The 19,604-nt window shown below is 47.5% G+C and overlaps 1 protein-coding gene across 3 annotated transcripts in view; it reads right to left on the reverse strand.

Annotated features, from left to right (window-relative positions):
* LOC135805201 (centrosome-associated protein CEP250-like) overlaps window positions 1–19,425 on the reverse strand; it is a 21,519-nt gene extending 2,094 nt beyond the window's left edge. Inside the window, exons 1-14 of one of the 3 annotated variants that reach the window (XM_065319208.1) lie at window positions 19,002–19,425; window positions 8,674–8,976; window positions 8,185–8,211; window positions 6,562–6,633; window positions 6,329–6,400; window positions 6,191–6,226; window positions 5,449–5,523; window positions 5,230–5,268; window positions 3,249–3,384; window positions 2,690–2,886; window positions 2,482–2,541; window positions 2,106–2,288; window positions 715–1,326; window positions 1–273 (exon numbers count right to left, since the gene is read on the reverse strand). The exon at window positions 1–273 is cut by the window's left edge and continues 2,094 nt beyond it. In XM_065319208.1, the coding sequence (XP_065175280.1) occupies window positions 1–273; window positions 715–1,326; window positions 2,106–2,288; window positions 2,482–2,541; window positions 2,690–2,886; window positions 3,249–3,384; window positions 5,230–5,268; window positions 5,449–5,523; window positions 6,191–6,226; window positions 6,329–6,400; window positions 6,562–6,633; window positions 8,185–8,211; window positions 8,674–8,976; window positions 19,002–19,073 (2,157 nt within the window). In that variant the 5' untranslated portion in view covers window positions 19,074–19,425. The remainder of the gene's footprint in view (window positions 274–714; window positions 1,327–2,105; window positions 2,289–2,481; window positions 2,542–2,689; window positions 2,887–3,248; window positions 3,385–5,229; window positions 5,269–5,448; window positions 5,524–6,190; window positions 6,227–6,328; window positions 6,401–6,561; window positions 6,634–8,184; window positions 8,212–8,673; window positions 8,977–19,001) is intronic. The other 2 variants (XM_065319209.1, XM_065319210.1) reach the window with 2 other exon arrangements.
* Window positions 19,426–19,604: the final 179 nt, after the last annotated feature.

Consider the following 19,604-nt stretch of genomic DNA (forward strand, 5'->3'; position numbering starts at 1 on the left):
GTGGTGCTGCTCCTGTTTCTTTTGCTGCTGCTGCTGCTGCTCCTGCTGCGAACCAACCTGACAAGGAGCTCGCTGTGCCAATGCATCTAGTGGTGCACCCACAGCTTCCCGCTGCTGCTGCCGTGTGCAAGTTTGTAGAGGAGATTGAACGGATCCACATTGCTTTGGTTTGCATATTCGAGGACCTTCCACTTCCTGAGATGATTCCGACAGGCTCGGTGATGCCATGAATATCTCTCGTGTGATGAGCTGCTGCACTGGTGAAGAGTTTGCCTTGGGACATAAACATGACATCACACACAGCCACAGATTAGTGTCTTGTGCAGAGTAGTGTTTTAAAAACATCACACTGTGCACTTTTAAAATTAACTTACATCCACTGAGTGCAGTGAAACGACTGCGGTACTGTGTTTGTGAAATGTTACGTATGCTACCCAACCTCTACTGTCACTGAATAGTTCCCATGCCAAAGCGTTGCGCAGCACAGCTCCTACAGAAATGTCCTCAGATCTACCATGGCAACCTAGTTTTAAACTACCTAGCAATTGCATTTGAAAGCTAAGTATCTATGCAGTCGGAGCTGAATGTCCAGCAGTGCATATTTTTAAAACTCTCGTTGACAATGATAACTGGAGCATACGCTTAGAAAGCCCAGGCTACCAAGCAGTTTGATGAACCCAAGGTGGCATTAGCACCTAGCATGTGCATACTCACAGCGGCTTCTGCATGCGCGTCATTGAATCCTGAGCGAAGCGTGCAGCCGGATTCTGACGGTGCTGTGTGCTGAAGATTTGCCATGTCTAACTCTTCGTTGGCCATTTTCAGGCTGGTGGCTATCAAACCGGTATCCATAGGCAACTCCTCTGCCTGAACTTCTTGAGCTGCATCATTGCTTCCACATAGCACACTTGTGTTTGTGGCATTTCCTGGCATTTCCAAGACGCTTTCTACTATGTCTGTAGTATTCGACGGCTGATGTGATGGCTTGCTGGGAATTGCTGTTGTTGCCATGTTGTGATCTGTGCTATCCACATTAGTAGATGCACTCTGGTCCGTATGAACCAATCTATGTGTAGGTGATTCATCAGAGAGCTGCAGCAGCTTTGATTGGTCACTGGCTGTCACATGCCTGGCACACTCCTCTTTCAAAGTCTCTGTATGCTCTTCTAGTGCCTTTATCTGATCCATGAGCCTCTTTTCCATTTCCTTGGCCATTCGACATGATGACTCCAGGTTGCTGCATGTTTGTTGCAAGTCATCACATCTATTGTGTTCTGAATCCAGTCTCGACTGCAGTTCCAACTTTGCTGACTCCAGGTCAAGAATCTGTCAATAAACCGCAATAATCGGGCACACCACATTATATGCTCAGCTAAGTTGTCTGTCCAGATTTTCATTTCCATTTAGTCACATTACTATGATTAAATCAGGCAGTGCTAAGAGCCTAAGACCGTACAGGCCTAATACGATGGGCACCGAAGATATACACTCACGGTCACATCATTGTGCCATTGTCCATTACGTCACTTTTTTCACGTATTTGTACTGTGGTATTCCTGCCCAAAGGAAATCTGCCTTGCCCTGACTGTGAAGGATAGATGCAGAAATGTTCGACACTAGGGCACCATTCCCTGCATGTTAATTCACAATGGAGTTTCAGCACAGTCATATATTGCGGCAGTGGTGTCGGCGGCGGCGGATTCAGAATGCCTAGCCTTACCTTACCTTTTTCCACGTGTGGTTCAAATTCAATAGACTCTTCCCAGTAGTTGAGCGACAATGAAAGTAAGTGGCATACCGTAAAAGTCCGTAAATAAGTACGTATTTACTTTCGAATTTAGTGACCACACCCGTACTAAGTTTCGGGCGGGTACTGACTTTCGGGCACGAACTAACTTTCGGACCTGACTTGTGTGTAGTGGAGAAGTCATTTTCATGTCGATGTACATGCTACATGCAGCATGTGCGCATCGTACCGGTACTTATTTCGGGCAGTATGTTTATCGGGCTTGACTTGACTTCTACAGACAGAGCCAAAAGAATGAAGGGGGTATTTCTTTCGGGCAGGTACTTATTTACGGACTTTTACGGTAGTCCCTGCTCACCTTGTCCTTTAGTTCTTGTTCATGTTCTTGAGCCACTGCTTGAAGATGTTCTAACTCTGCGATAGAGGCATTGGATGTGTGTAGCTTGTCAAGCGCCTCCTCCGATGAACTCCGCTCCTTATCGGCCTTTTCTTGATGTCGCTCGACCAGCGTGTGACTTTCAGACAGCAATCCAATCAACCGCTGCAGAAACATGAAGCATGATTTGTACTGTGGTATCCCGGCCCAAAGGAAATCTGCCTTGCCCTGACTGTGAAGGATAGATGCAGAAATGTTCGACACTAGGGCACAATTCCCAGCATGTTAATTCACGATGGAGTTTCAACACAGTCATATCTTGCGGCGGCGGTGGCAGATTCAGAATGCCTAACCTTACCTTGCTTTCCAGTTGACTCTGTTCTAGTTGCTCCACAAGTTGCTTCCTCAAGGCCATTTCCTAGGAAGATGGAAACATGGGGAACCAAGGGTTAGATGCACGGGGCATATTTCGAAATGCCTGTAAAGTTCTGAATGACTGCCTTCTTCACAGTACTTCATGTCAACCGGACAGGCACCACATATCCCGATTGAGTTCAAGCACTCACCTTTTGATATTGTCCGGTTAGCTTTCCCATTTCAAGAGCTGACGCTGCAGTGTCACTGGAAGCCACCGCGAACTCGGAACGCAAGGCTGCCATGTCTTGAGTAGCGTTGGCCAAGTCCTGTTGCGCTTTGCCAAGGCGAGTTCTCTCTTGCTCATTGACTAACATCAACTGCTCTTGTCTCTTCTCCACAATTTGCACTGTACAAAAGGAGAGAACACATATGTACCATGAAGCAAACACTAAGTATTGCTCCGTGATCTTGGTGCACTTCCTAGGAATTTGCGCGGCAGTGAATATACAGTCAGTAGAGCAATACACGCTCAGTTGTATTGACCTGTTGATTTACATTGGGATTTATGACCGCTAAATATGATGGCTGCATTTAGTAGGATTGTTGCTTCATGCATATGGCGCTACATGCATAATTATGATGCTCCAAATGAGTGTGAACTGACTGCAATGAAGCATGCACTAGCCACTATGAAGTATGTACTATAGCTGCTATGAAGTGTGAGCTAGCCATTATATTGCTTGACTGGCCACTACGAATCTTGCATACTATTGTCTTTCAGCTGGTCAAGCAGCATAGATGCATCTTGAGCCTGTTTGACCATGTTGCTCGCTTTCTGTTCTAAAGCGGCCACTCTTGACAGGATAGTGTTGTTTGCTGCTTGGTCCTGCTGGACTTGAAAGGCCTGGACGAAAAAATAAACAATACAGAAACAGGGAGTCGGGAGGTATTTTGGGATAGCATGGTCTGACATCGGACGTAATTCCCGGGGACCCTTCCGAGAAAGGTTTCGGAATGTATTGTAGAGCTAAAATTAAAACCATTGCGTTTTATTACTGCACGGGAGTACTGGGGCAAACAAGTGGTACAGTAAATATGATAATGACTGTAGCATGTCTAACGCTCTGAGAGAATAAATGCCTCCAGCTGTAGTGTATAATTGATAAAGCTATGCCAGTTTTCCAGCTCGCTAGGATCAAGCGAATCCTGGACTATCTGAGGCTGGGTACAGCAGATGAGTCATAAAAAAAGGTTCCAAAACTTGATCGAGGCTGCTGCACTTTCAAAAATAGTGTTGTAGTACGTTATTTTGTGTACGTCGTGTGTACGTCATGTTGGTGCATGCGCGTGTTGCTGTGGTATGAAAAGCAGTCTTCGTCTTGAGTTCATGATGTCTTCGTCTTGAGTTCGTCATGTCTAGTTGTGTTTCGTCGTCGTGTCAAACAGTCTTCTAAATGTAGTTATCGTCGTCCCTTTGTACAAGTGTGGAGATGGCACGGGACTGGGAGCAGGGAGAGAAAGGCAGTTACAACATTGGTGGCAGCGGTAATGGAAATTTGTAAATCTCAACTTCTGGATTCGTCCTGCGTGGCCTTCGCTCCCAGTTTCCGATGTCATCTCCAGTCGTCCTATCGTCACAGTTTTGTCCGTCTTGAAGAAGTTCGTCCGTCGTCCTCGTCCTTCATCATTCGTCTCTCCCGTCTCTTGGCAGTCGTCGTCACTGGTGGTCCCGGACACGACGTAAAACTGTGCCCAGAAGAAAAACTGAAACAGAAAAAAAGATGGATGGAAGGTGAAGGCTGCAGTGTGAGGATGTGGACGCTGAGCAGCGCTCCTTGAGATGGCGGACGACATGGCAGACGGCGTGAGGAGTTTCGTTGGTGAGAGGGTACGTGTGCTGTTGTGAACGTGATGAGAATGTGAGTTTTGTATTTTCTGTTCTCCCAACATTTTGTTCTTTATTATTTGCTCTCCTCGAGGGTAAAGAGGCGCCCGCACAGCGCGTGTGTTCTGTTCGTTTTTTGATTTGCTCTTCTATAAGGATAACTAGAGGCCCCCACAGAGCCAGTGGATTCTGTTCTTTTTGTTATTCTTATGATTTGTGCTCTCACATTTTAGAATATTAGCGTGATCGTGAGGTGGTGTGTTGAGTAAAGCATTAGTTAGAGTTTTGAGGTTATCAGTTCCCACACGTGTGACAGCGATCGTGGCTGGTGTTCTGGGTGGGCGGACAGAGTTTTTTTTGAATGATCTACAGTGCAGGCAGAGATATTTTATTTCTGGGTGTGACTGGTGTGGTATGATTGAGTGATTTGTGTGATCTTTTCCTCTTTTTACTCTGTTTTATTATTAGAATCGAGGACGATTCTACTCTTGGGAGGGAGTTATGTTGTAGTACGTTATTTTGTGTACGTCGTGTGTACGCCATGTTGGTGCATGCGCGTGTTGCTGTGGTATGAAAAGCAGTCTTCGTCTTGAGTTCATGATGTCTTCGTCTTGAGTTCGTCATGTCTAGTTGTGTTTCGTCGTCGTGTCAATAAACAGTCTTCTAAATGTAGTTATCGTCGTCCCTTTGTACAAGTGTGGAGATGGCACGGGACTGGGAGCAGGGAGAGAAAGGCAGTTACAACAATAGCATATCATTTGTGACAGATCATACCAAGTTCTTACATTTAGTCTCTAAAGTTATAATGGGATTGGGAAGTGATTGCAATTAGGCAATTTGAACCGCTGGAAGGTTGCCACTTACCTGGTCACTGAGCTTCTTTTCAAGTCCATAGTTTGACAGCTGTTGTAAACAACAATCAAGAAGTAGAACTGGAATAGTATGAGTCTGTGACAAGTTTTCAAACTGAATTGGACCCCGGCATGATAATATTATGATTCCAGCACTAAACCTGTGCTGACACCGAGTGTGTAAGTGAGAGGACACAGGCCATAGCTAGGCCAATAGCAAGATAATCTTTACCTGTGTTGTTCGCAGCTCCTCCTTCGTTGCCTCCAGCTGCCGCTCAAGGTAGTGGCATTGTGATGCGATCTTTTCCTGCAATACGTTCAGATATGTTCCATCCACAGCATGAGAAACCTGTTACCGGTAAAAGCTTTTTTAATTAAATACCAGGAAAAGTGAAACCTCACTACATGCATCGCGTAGCTCCAACTGCCGTACATGTACATGTCACGGTATGATATAGCCAAGGAGGTGCTGTCTCAGTATCTGCAGAGGTAGGATGACTCAGGTATGGTACAATGTCGGGTGACCGTCAAAAGAGTACTGTAGCCCACAGGATGATATTTCCAAGTCACCATACCATACACTAAAAGTTGTAGAGCAATCCTAGTGTAGGTCAGGTCTGCATGTAATCAGCACAGTCACAGCGTTCTTAGATCAGCATCAGCTACATTACTGTCAGATACGTTCCTCGGAGTACACAGCGCAATAAGCGGCACAAGTGCACATGCGGTCAGCCCTGTGAGTGATCCATACCCAAAGCCTCGGTCACTTTCACGAGGTCAGCTGAAGACCCATGACTATGTTGCTCTATAACTTGTCCAGGCTGAGTAAAAAAGGCCAATGTATGAAAAAGAGAACTGAACTCTGATGGTGCTTTGTGATGAATGACTTGTTGTGTGTCCACCTGAATCCACTACCACTGTCCACCAGTCAAGTTCAACGGAAGTCCTGAAAGTACTACTGTGACAGTGCATACCTTGTCAGCTTCCACGGCTTGAACTTGCTCATCATTCTGTATGTAGACATTCAAAGCAAACACACAATATTATCGTCAGACAAATCCAATGGGCTTCTCTCATAGAATTGTATAGTGATGACCCAGGGTGCATCCTACCTGCCTGCGTGTTTCTTTATCTCTTCCTTCCTGACGTGCAGTGACCGCCTTCAACTGACCGGTGGTATCCTCCTGGAGATGGCAAGGTAAGATGATGCATCATGCTACAGATGAATCAGTTGTGTCACAAGCACAATTTATTGGCAATTTTTTTCTCGTCGGCATCCTCAGCTATGCCCATCGGCGCAAGTTAATTCAGAAGCAAGTGTGTACATTCTCTCACACTCACTAACCAATTGTTTCTTTAGCTCCTGCTTTTCCGCTCTCATCTGCACCAGTCGATTTTCCGAATCTCTGTACACAGTCTGAACAAGAACAATGGCTAGATGTGAACGCTTGGAGTGACCCCGAGTCCAAGTGTGCAACCAAGGCTAAGGTGAACCTTATCGGGATTGGAAGTGAAGTTGGGAGCAAGGAAGAGGAGAAGGAGGCGGAAGGGGAGGAGGAGGAGGAGGAGGAGGGGGAGGGGAGGACAATGACAAGAAGGAGGAAGAGAAGGAAGAAGAAGCCCTGGCATAGATATACAATGTGCATGTAACAAGAAAAAGAGGACGAAGATTTGCATTGTAACTCTGAATTTCACGCACAAGGCGATCATCCTCTTCTTGTTGGAAGTAGCTTTGCCCTTGGCCGGCTTGGGCATCGAGCACTCTACTGGACTGCCTGGAACCTTTCCGTTTTATAATGTACATGTATGTGGGCTGATGCAGGTGCCCTCATTGACTCGTACCATACAATCAAATGTGTATTGTGACAAAAGGGGTTCATGCTGCGTCCAGCCAGCCGCTGTACAGTCTTAGTCTCCTTATCATTGCCTTACTTTTATCATTTCCAAGTTGGGTACCGGTATTTGAATAGCAACTTCCAACACACACAGCTGCACCAAGTCCTTGGCTACACAAAAATCGATTTGAATGTAGCGATCGCAATCAATAAGACAAGCTGAATAGACATTTGTGTAGAGTAGAACCCGGGTTAGGGATCCACCTAACTCTGCGCGGACATAGCTGGACTCAGTTGTACAGGGATGGGCAAAAAGGTGTGCAAAACGACTTTTTGTGAGTAGATGGACCCCGGAAAAAATAGTTTGGAGCGAAAAAAATTACGGCTTCCTCGGAAACCGACGGGGACCCCCTTGGGCCGGAAATTAAATCCCGGTTTAAGGATCACCTGCACAATGTACATGCCAAGTGCCCCCCCCCCCCCCGGGCTCCGAAGGATCGCCCGCACAATGTACGTGCCAAGTGCCCCCCCCCCCCCCCCGGCTCCGATCCCTAATCCGGTGTGACCCTTAACCCGGGTTCTACTCTAGACTTTATTCATATCATGCAGTATCCTCGCCGTTTATTTGAATGTAGTAAAATCATCATTTCTCCGATGTTAAAAATAAAATCTCGAATGTTGAGCCAATAGTGATATGTAAAGAGAAAAGAACATATAAGTTACTGGTTATGACTAACAGTCCACCAAGGTAACGACTCTACTAACGAGATAATAATTATGCAGTCAAATAGTGCGACAACAAGGCACACAACTGACAAGGATATTGAGATATTCGTCGACCTGACACCTCATTCCTCATTGGAACTTTCCACACCTGAGCCTTCAAAGTTGGAAGGTTGTTGGTTTGCGCTTCATAGATGCATTGGAACTAGGTGTCAGGTCATCGAATGTCTCAATGTCCTTGTCAGTTTTGTGCCTTGTTGTCACACTATCTGACTGTATATTATCTCGTTACCTTGGTGGACTGATAGTCATAACTAGTACTAGTAACTTATAGGTCCTTTTCTCTCTGATGTTTGTTTGCTATTTGTATCTTTGGCAAGACCCAAAAGCTACAAGTTATATGTACGCACCCTGAAGTACTTTAGTTCCTCAATCAACTGTGAAAAAATCCAGAGTCACACGCATGCACGCACACACGCATGCATACACGTACGCATGCAACATATGCATGCATCCACGCACACATACACACACGCACACACACACACACACACACACACGTGCACGCACACACACACACACACACACACACACACACACACACACACACACAAAGATTGGGATGTATACTATCAAACAAGCATCGACTTGTCTTTACCATAATAATGAGTCCTTGCCTGTAAGTAACTTCATGTGGCATGTAAACCTTTCCTGCTGCTGACCAGTGGAATCCACTTCCAACACAGCTTTATCCCTAAATTGATGTTGTACTTCAAGTACTACCTGACACAGAAGACATACTCGGCGACAACTAACTTGCTAACACTCTGCGTAGTACAGTATACATATATGACTGTACTACACAGTAACACACAGCCTGTACACTCAATTGGACGTACCTGGAATAAGCTACTTCCGAATGCCGGTAGATCCACTCGGCCATGCTGGGACGTCTCATTGGATATGGTCTCCACATCTTGCTCAGGGTTGCCCGGTGTGTTTACCGTTTGCTCAGGGAGGGATGATGAATCAGCGCAGTCTCCAGGTGAAGATGACTCTGATGCTATGCATTCATCAATGATGAAATTGCCCAGCTCCTTCACATCTGCTTCATGTGTATGTTCCTCGAGCACTTTGTCAAGAATGTACTTGTTAGTCGGTTCTAGAAGCAAAGTATCTGTATGGCTGTCATCGTCAATCTCCTAATGTTAGAAGGAACATGGAATTACCAATACAAGCACACGTGTGTAACAGTCTTTCCCAGGTTTGTCAGATTTTGGTCATCGCAATTCTGAATGCAGATTTTTAAAACAAGCCTGGGTGTGAATGAGTACGGAAACAGAACGAGAGGGAGAGAAAATGGGAGGTGGTAAATTAGCTGGGATTATGCCTTGGCAGATAATGCTCGAAAATAGGCAGATTTTTCTCGAAAAGCAGTGAAATTGGCAGAACCATACGGCGCTTTTGGTGGACAATCAGTCCCCAAATCCTGCTCCTCTTCTATATCCAATTATGTATACTATACCAAAAGCATGAAACATACCAGAAACCCTTCTTTTATGGTCTGCAAACTCCAACCAGCACTTTGGCGGTCAGAGCACTGACAAAATAGCAAAAACCAAACTGAATACACTATAACTATAAGGGGCGTTGTCACACACATACTAGTGACAACGCCCCTTATAGTTATAGTGTATTCAGTTCGGTTTTTGCACTGCGATGTTCCTGGCGGGTTGTGCCAGCGTTGTGCAGCAAGAGTGCTGTGGTTTTTCAGGTCCTATTTGGAGGACAGTTCTTTCCCCTTTTGACCCCGTGAGATCGTGTGAACCTGGTGTGCTTCTACTTTATGATTTGTTTGTCAGTTCATTCTTCTGTCTATTCCAAACGTTATCATTTCCGATATTATTTGCCATACTCCGGTTGACGCTCTCCCAGTAATTCGCGATCTACTACAGTCGTCCCTCTCTAATCCAGCACTTTATAATCCAGCACCCTCGATAAACCAGCACAATTTTCAGTAGCCAAAAAGTCCTCTTCATGCACATTGCAGCAGTAAATCAGATTTGTTAATCCAGCACCCTCCCTAATCCAGCAGATCTTCAGTGGCACAAATGGTGCCGGATTGTAGAGGGACCACTGTATAATGTTCACGACTCCATACCTGTATTATATTATGCAAGTCATCCATTCTGCCTATCTCTTATCGTCGAGTTTATTCCGACGCGACCATGCATGTCGCCAGTTTTTTTCTTCTAAATAGCAGCCAGTTGTTGATGTCCAGCTATCACCTACATGTAGTATTCGAATCACGAGGACGTGATTGTATTTGTGAGGGGAGGTGTAGCGTTGGCACGCTGGTGACTTCAAAGCGTATAGCGTTTAGTGTTTAGAGTATAGCATATCCCCGTACTGTATCCCCGTACATTAGCGTACGGAGTCTGCCTTTGTATCAAAGCTGCTGCTCACGATTCTTTTATAGCCAGTTAGTTAATTTAGTTGCCAATCAGTTAATTTCGTTGCCAGTACATTTCAATTGCCAATTACAGTGTGTTCACTGAGACCCTTGTGCGTTCTTGCCTCCGAGAGACTGCGGCCCGCTACACTGGTCACTGAAATCCGATCAGGCGAGTGAACGCCACGCTGGGTGCTTTGCAGCCCCAGACATACGAGCACTAGAATGTGAACTGGTGCAGGGCGCAAACTTAATTCGCGCAATCGGATTTCATTGACTACAGTGGTGTACATGTGCATGTGTATTACCAGGGGCGTAGCAGCCGCTCCGGCCAGTCCGGCTTTGCCCGGACCACTTTTTCGCCCGACCACGACCACCGTAGTAAAACAATGCCAAAAAGCCCCGAATGCAAGATTTTGCACCCTAATTTCAAAAAAAATACGGGGCACATCCCCCCGGACCCCCCCCCCCCCCCCTGGCCGGACCACCGCCAGCGGCGGTGCTACGCGCCTGATTACTGGTAAGCCTTGCTTTGATAGCCTTGTGCTATGCTGTCCTCATCAAGCATGTATATGTACTACGCTGTGACCCACATCAGTGGAGAGGTTAAGGGGGCACATCACCCAAAAATTCGCTGAAAAATCGAATTTGTAAATTCATATTGAGTGCTACGTCAGTTGAAAGAGCATGAATAGCTGCAAATTCTCTGAAAACTGTGTCCCTATCTGACCAGCCGTTCAAGAGTTATGGCCGAAAATGTGCCCTTGCAAGGAAAGATTTTTTTGTTGCATGCTGTCATTTGTTGGCAGCACTGTATTTGAATGTGAGCAGACCGTGCGCAACTTGTCGTATTATGGAAACACGCGAAAGTGTGCAGAATTTTGCCCCAAGTCCAAAAAAGTCCAAAAAATCACGTTAAAAAACCACGTATTGGGCTGCACGGCGGCGGGCGAAGCCCGCCGCCGTGCAGCAGGACTTTTGCCAGCACCCTCGTGACGTTGCAGATATGTGGCTTGATTATTGTAGTTGACGTTGATTTAGTGACTTTGGCAAGTTTGAGTCGTGTCAAGAAGTCAGGTAGGATTCAGTGCTAGGCAGTAGTGAAACGTGAGTGGCAGTCTTTGCCGGTTTCTGAGGGCATCCTGGATTTGGTGTGCAGCGCTGTGGAAATGGCTTGCTGTGGAGGTCCCAGCACTGGATGTTGTATCAAAGGTACGACCTCGTAGCACGTGCTAAATGAGCGTTAGCATGCTAACGCGAGTTAGCAGCCAGCCCAGCGAGCTGGCCCAACCTGCACGCATGCGCGAGTCACGTGGGCACGCGCCCTTCAATATCCTGTACAATGTCTCTTTCATGTCATTGCTGTTTGGACTTTCGAGCATGCAACTTGTGGAACAGGTGTTCCCGAAACAATTTCCTTCAAGCTTGCATTCTCGTATCTCTGCGTTTCAATTCAGACTTCATTGACGCCTGTTGGTGCCTGTTGGTGCCTGAAACAATGTCGTCGTCTACAGTGGAACGTCGACTGTGGTTTTTTAGCTTGCGCCATCATCAGGTTTCTTGAAATGAAGTACCTCCACGCGATCTCAGCGACCCTTGTTTGTGCCTTGAAACAATGTCGTCGTCACCAACCGCCGTCCAGCCTCTCCGGATCGCCTCGCTCTACCTGGCTCCGCCGCCCGCCTACTGCGAACGCAGCGACGGCCGCCACGCAGCACCACCACTGCAACAGCAGGCGCGAGCCTGACGATCGTAATTCGTATCCAGAGAGGCGAGTTCGTGGACTTTGATTTTCTGTTGGAAGTACAGTAGGTATCGGTTATAGCGTGGGTGTTTGAAAAACGACATTTGATTCTTATTGCCGATATTTCTTACACGCGATAAATCACGTGTGACATATCATATGCGCGCACGTTTGGCATGTGGACACGTACACATGATACACACAGATCAATCAGACTCGCGGTCGTACTAGGCGACTGCGGAGCAGCGGATGCGAGAGAAGTCGGAGGAAAGAGTCCGACTGGACAGAAAAAGTGATTCTCCAATGCGGCCTTGGACATAACTCTCTTTTGTGTTGAATATTATTGTATTGAGTATGCACAGAGCACAGATGTTATTACTACAGGCGATACACTTTGCACTAATCTGGCATATTTTGCTACACAAAATCCATTCTTAGGGCCGATATATTCTACTATGCGATAATACTGCTTGTAAGAATAAACATACACATAAAATATGTGTTATGATTATGAAAAAATGAGTGTTCATTCTTGTAAGCAGTATATTCTTGTATACGACCACACTATAACCGATACGCACTGTAACAACGGGAGTTGTCCACTGCCGTCACCAACGCCACCCAGCTTCTCCTCGCTCTACTTGGATCCGTATCGCCGCTCGCCGCCAGCAGGCCGGACCCTACTGGGAGCCCGGTGCAGTGACGACCGCCATATGCGCATGCAGCACCAACAGCAGGTGAACCTGACTGTCCTATACGGGCCCTTCTCGATCGCGTCCAGAGAGGCGAGTTCGTGGACTTCGATTTCCTGCTGCCCGATACAGTTGCAGTCAGTCCAGCTCCGGCGACGTTCCAACTCCGTAGCCCCTCATATGTTGCTCTTCTGGCGCACTAGCATTTATTTGAATCCGAACCCAGAACTGCGCTTCGTAGGCTGCATGACGGTAGCACTTGAGTTGAGACCTGGACAGTGTTCATGAATGGTCTGTGTTCCACTGTTCCTCACCGCGTTTCACGAGTGCCTGTGGACGTATTTGGCCACGATCGTCGCGGCCAATCGCCAGCTTTTGCCACCTAGAAACTGGACGTTATCAATACTCAATCTGCGGACAACTGTTTCGTCCTTTGTGGACTCATCAGCGCAGCACAGAGGGAATTAAGCCGAACCTGATAGCAATGGAAAATAAAATAAATCTCCAAAGCCAGGTTATCAATATCAACTTGTGGCAACTGCGCCTCGCGGTGTACTGGAACAGCACGACCCGCCTGCCAGCAGTGCAGCTCAGTGCACTTGCCAGCATTTCCGTGCGCATTTCGTCCTACTCACCAGTACAGATCCGCATCACGTACCGCAACCGTATGCCGCTACTACGAGTACGGCGCTTGCACGCGTCAGCTCAGGCAGTGCTACCTCCAGTGCCGACAGGAGCATCCCAGGGCAAAGTGTAAGGCCTCATCAGTAACTGTGTAAGCACTCAGTTTCTCACTTCTCAAAATTACTGGACTCACATCCTGATCCTATGCTCCGGAGGTATGTTGCACATGGTCGTAATTGTGGGGTTGTGGTAGGTTTCATCGGCAACCACTCAACTAACTGGGATCTATTGAATTTAACACGGTCACATGCTAACCCAGATGATATTTCTGCGCAACGATCCGTTTCTTGCAGCAGGCTTGAAACAGCTGGCCGATCCGTTTCTTGCAGCAGGCTTGAAACAGCTGGCCCGTGTTCTTCACCCCCTTTCTCGCCTCTGTGCTGTTCCGGCGTAGATGCGGTTCCTAGACGAACGGGAAGTTACACACGACACACCCTTTGTAAAGCCTGGAGGGTCGAAGTGTCAACGAGTACATTCCAGCAGACCGTGTCTCTCCACAATGTCAAGATGACAATGCTGCAAACATGATTAGACAATTGCTCGCCCCGCTGTATCTTGCTAAGCTCAATGTTAAAAGTGCATTCTGCTGAATTCCCGTCTGCCCGGAGGAGTGGCCCTTGTTGAACCGCTGGCAGCAGGATCAATACTGTTATGAGAGCGTCCTGCCCTTCAGACTGTACTACGCTCCAGGCCAGCTATATGGAACTCTGTCGCATCCGCCAGTGAATGGATTGTGTGCGGGCAGTTCGCACTCCCACGCCTGTTGCATTACGGGGAATACCTCAATTAATGTTACTTCCTCAATGCATGCTCTGGACTTGTGTTACCTCGCCAGCAACTTGCTATTCTGCTCCGAGCGTTTACATACCTCGGTGTTTCTCTGGCCCCAGCAAAAGTGGAGGGTCCAGCTCAATTCCTGACGTTATTGGCATCTTCCCATTACGGGAAATACCTCGACTAACGTTTCTGTCTCCATGCATGCTCTGGACTTGTGTTAGCTCGCCAGCAACTCGCTACTCGGCGCCGTGCGTTTACATACCTCGGTGTTTCTCTGGCGTCAGCAAAAGTGCTTCCTCGATGTATGCTCTGGACCTGTGTTAGCTCGCCAGCAACTCGCTACTCGGCGCCGTGCGTTTACATACCTCGGTGTTTCTCTGGCGTCAGCAAAAGTGCTTCCTCGATGTATGCTCTGGACCTGTGTTAGCTCGCCAGCAACTCGCTACTCGGCGCCGTGCGTTTACATACCTCGGTGTTTCTCTGGCGTCAGCAAAAGTGGAGGGTCCAGCCCACGTCCTGACGTTTATCGGCGTCATCCTGGACACCCGCGCGCTCACATCAGTCTGCCGATGGACGAACTTGCCAAGCTTCACGACCTCCTACGGGCCACTCTCAACACAGCTTCAACTACCCAATGTCAACTCGAGTATCTTTTGGGAAAGCTCTCGTTTGCTACAAGAGTGATAGTCCCAGGACGCACATTGCAGATTGTGGTCACTTGCCAACTGGTACCGGCAGCCGTATTACCTGATCAAGCTCTCCGAAGAGTGCCTCAAATACCTTCGCTGATGGCCTTAGCTCCTGGAATAGTAGAACGGCCGGTCTTTCTTCCTACACCTTAAGTGGACGCCGTCCCCCAACTTGCTGCTATTCACTGATGCAAGTGGTGCACTTGGCTGGTGCGCAAACAATTGCAACCGGGGATAGGGCAATGGACAGTCAATCAAGCAGACCAGCCAATCGCAAAGAGTGGTTTGCAATTGTGGCAGCACCTGGAAAAGCTAGCGGCACCAGCAGCAGATGCCAATCGATCGGCTTTGCAGCAACTGCGAAAATCTTGCTCATCAGTTGTGGCTATGGCCTGGCGTCATACACCGGCCACTCGTTTCGAATCAGCTGCCGGACTCGATATTCAGAGAGGCGGGAAGGTGGAAAGCCATGTCTGCCCGAGTAACATTCAGAGGCCACCAGCAGCCAAAGCATGGGTGGCCGTGGCAATGGCCTCAGCCCATGATATCGAGTTCCTGTTAGTCAATCGTTACCGAGCTTGCACTGCTTACAAATATCACAGGTAGCTGCACTTTGTGATCCGCTCTGGGAGTGCCGATTTATGGAATATATGCTCTCAACTGGTTATGCATCTCTATATATCTAGCATTTGGCGGCTCTATTCAGAGTCATTGGCGGCTCCATGCGGAGGCATTGGCGGCTCCATGCGGAGTCATTCGGCGGCTCCATGCGGAGTAATTGGCAGCTCCATGCGGAGTAATTCGGCGGCTCCATGCGGAGTCATTCGCTGGCTCCATGCGGAGTCAATTGCCGGCTTCATGCGGAGTCATTCGCCGGCTCCATGCGGAGTCATTCGCCGGCTCCATGCGGAGTCATTTGCCGGCTCCATGCGGAGTCATTCGCCTGCTCCATGCGGAGTCATTTGCCGGCTCCATGCGGAGTCATTTGCCGGCTCCATGCGGAGTCATTTGCCGGCTCCATGCGGAGTCATTCGCCTGCTCCAAGCGGAGTCATTTGCTGGCTCAGCTGCGAGCCATTATACCAGTTGCTCGAATCGGCACTCCCAGCTTAATGCAAAACTCGGTTGCTCTGTTGTGAGGTGGGGGGATGCTAAATGAGCGTTAGCATGCTAACGCGAGTTAGCAGCCAGCCCAGCGAGCTGGCCCAACCTGCACGCATGCGCGAGTCACGTGGGCACGCGCCCTTCAATATCCTGTACAATGTCTCTTTCATGTCATTGCTGTTTGGACTTTCGAGCATGCAACTTGTGGAACAGGTGTTCCCGAAACAATTTCCTTCCCACCCTCCCACCCACTAGCTCAACTCATGTTTCTGGCGCACACATGACGGTATCTGTATAGTCCATGAGAATATATGCTCTCAACTGGTTATGCATCTCTATATATCTAGCATTTGGCGGCTCTATTCAGAGTCATTGGCGGCTCCATGCGGAGGCATTGGCGGCTCCATGCGGAGTCATTCGGCGGCTCCATGCGGAGTAATTGGCAGCTCCATGCGGAGTAATTCGGCGGCTCCATGCGGAGTCATTCGCTGGCTCCATGCGGAGTCAATTGCCGGCTTCATGCGGAGTCATTCGCCGGCTCCATGCGGAGTCATTCGCCGGCTCCATGCGGAGTCATTTGCCGGCTCCATGCGGAGTCATTCGCCTGCTCCATGCGGAGTCATTTGCCGGCTCCATGCGGAGTCATTTGCCGGCTCCATGCGGAGTCATTTGCCGGCTCCATGCGGAGTCATTCGCCTGCTCCAAGCGGAGTCATTTGCTGGCTCAGCTGCGAGCCATTATACCAGTTGCTCGAATCGGCACTCCCAGCTTAATGCAAAACTCGGTTGCTCTGTTGTGAGGTGGGGGGATGCTAAACCTAAAAAAATTCAAAAATTGACTTGGGTCTGTGGGAGTCCGTGAAAGAACGCCCACTCGTTCCGTTGTGACAGATTCCAGGGCCACGTAGAGGGGTCCTACCCCACCACCCATGGCTGCTTCTGGACTTGTTTTAGGTTTGGGTCCCGCGCACGGACAGAATGGGCACGAAAATGTGAAAAAAATGTAAATGCATTTGTTTGGCTCCTGGGTGGCTCGCACACCGTGGCACTATGCCGGAAATTTGAGTTTTTCCGGCCTGGAAAGCCTGTCAGTGAGGCGCAAGAACTTGTAAATCATGTCCTGAGGGCCAGCATAGTGGCAGGAGTGTGTGTTCAAAATTTCACTCAAATCCACTGAGAAACACCAAAGTTACGGTCAATTGAATGTCATATGAAATTTTTGGGTGATGTGCCCCCTTAAGTTACACGTTTTTTGCCCTTTTTCAAAACGCGGTGCAAATCTCACGTTACGTGTAATTTTTAGAGGTTAAGTTACACGTGCGACGTGACGTGAAATTTTGCCTGGCAGGAGTCGGGTTTAGTTCGCACAAATATCAAATCTTCCAACAAACTCGATAAAATTCGATAAAATTCCGGAAACTCACACAAATTCGGTCGGAATAACCAAGCGAAACCTCCAAAAACTCACGTCATGAACTTATGTGCGGGACAGTCAACTCACGTAAAACATGTCAAATTTTACGTGAGTTTTTTCACTTTTTGACGTAAAAGTTCACGGACGTAAGACTTTTACGTGAAACTTAACCTCTCTATTAGAGAGGTTCCGCACTACGTAAAGTTGAGCAACTTTACGTTAGTGGGCGGGAAAAACCCGTGAATTCGCGAGTTTGCACTCCACTTACGGAAAGTTGTCTACGGAGAGTACGTAGATAGGGCTCTGATAACGTAGCTGGTCTGTAAGTGGATTGGGGTACAAATTTATGACTCTCTCCCCAGGTCGATCTGGTCGTACACTGCCGTGTTCGGAGTTGCCAAGGGCAGCTACGTGATTTGAAAACTCCGTATGGCGGAACCCAGATGCGCATGCAGTTTACGTAAGACTTTCCGTAGATCGACTACGTTTTTTACTAACGTAATTACGTTATGCGGAACCTCTCTATTATTAGAGAGGTTAAGTTACACGTTTTTTGCCCTTTTTCAAAACGCGGTGCAAATCTCACGTTACGTGTAATTTTTAGAGGTTAAGTTACACGTGCGACGTGACGTGAAATTTTGCCTGGCAGGAGTCGGGTTTAGTTCGCACAAATATCAAATCTTCCAACAAACTCGATAAAATTCGATAAAATTCCGGAAACTCACACAAATTCGGTCGGAATAACCAAGCGAAACCTCCAAAAACTCACGTCATGAACTTATGTGCGGGACAGTCAACTCACGTAAAACATGTCAAATTTTACGTGAGTTTTTTCACTTTTTGACGTAAAAGTTCACGGACGTAAGACTTTTACGTGAAACTTAACCTCTCTATTAGAGAGGTTCCGCACTACGTAAAGTTGAGCAACTTTACGTTAGTGGGCGGGAAAAACCCGTGAATTCGCGAGTTTGCACTCCACTTACGGAAAGTTGTCTACGGAGAGTACGTAGATAGGGCTCTGATAACGTAGCTGGTCTGTAAGTGGATTGGGGTACAAATTTATGACTCTCTCCCCAGGTCGATCTGGTCGTACACTGCCGTGTTCGGAGTTGCCAAGGGCAGCTACGTGATTTGAAAACTCCGTATGGCGGAACCCAGATGCGCATGCAGTTTACGTAAGACTTTCCGTAGATCGACTACGTTTTTTACTAACGTAATTACGTTATGCGGAACCTCTCTATTATTAGAGAGGTTAAGTTACACGTTTTTTGCCCTTTTTCAAAACGCGGTGCAAATCTCACGTTACGTGTAATTTTTAGAGGTTAAGTTACACGTGCGACGTGACGTGAAATTTTGCCTGGCAGGACTCGGATTTAGTTCGCACAAATATCAAATCTTCCAACAAACTTGATAAATCTCGATAAAATTCCGGAAACTCACACAAATTCGGTCGGGATAACCAAGCGAAACTTCCAAAAACTCACGTCATGAACTTACGTGCGGGACAGTCAACTCACGTAAAACACGTCAAATTTTACGTGAGTTTTTTCACTTTTTGACGTAAAAGTTCACGGACGTAAGACTTTTACGTGAAACTTAACCTCTCTATTGTACAAAATTTACTCCAAAGTTCAAACTCGTTCATTTTATATCCTTGCAGCCTGAAGTCTCACCTCCACCTTGATATTCTGTACTTCGACACGTGGGACAGACGCTATTTCTCCGGAAGCCATCTGATCAAGCATCGACAACAATTCTCTGTTCTTCTTCGTATCTCGATACCGTTCATATCTTGGTCCAGATCAGGGCACTGTCAACTCTGGCAACAGCCAATCGCCTACAATTATTTCATCATCGGAAACATTACTGCGCGGTGCCGATTGAACTAAACTCACTGATCAGTATGCCGTGCACCGGTAACCGTATTGCAGGGTGTCAATCCCCTGCAGTGCGACTGCATTGAAAGGTTCTCGGTCCAGAACATCGGCTGTACACTGAGCAAGTCCTTCGACACAGGTCTTTCTCGAACAACCAACAGCTCGCCAAGCGATAATATGATTGATATCTTCTTCTTTCGAGAGCTAGAGGTAGCAGCATGACAGTCGTAGATCCACTCATATCGCAGTATACATTAATTTTTGTGTAATAGCGCTACTATGCATACAAATCTCCTTTGCAAAATGTACCGGGTTCAAAGTTCAAATCAGGGTCATCTACCAGATATCTACAGTACAGTACCACGGCCACGTGTGTAGCGAAAATAATTATTTATGCGT

Source organism: Sycon ciliatum, chromosome 1, assembly GCF_964019385.1.
Source record: "Sycon ciliatum chromosome 1, ocSycCili1.1, whole genome shotgun sequence".
In the NCBI taxonomy this organism is placed as follows: domain Eukaryota; kingdom Metazoa; phylum Porifera; class Calcarea; order Leucosolenida; family Sycettidae; genus Sycon; species Sycon ciliatum.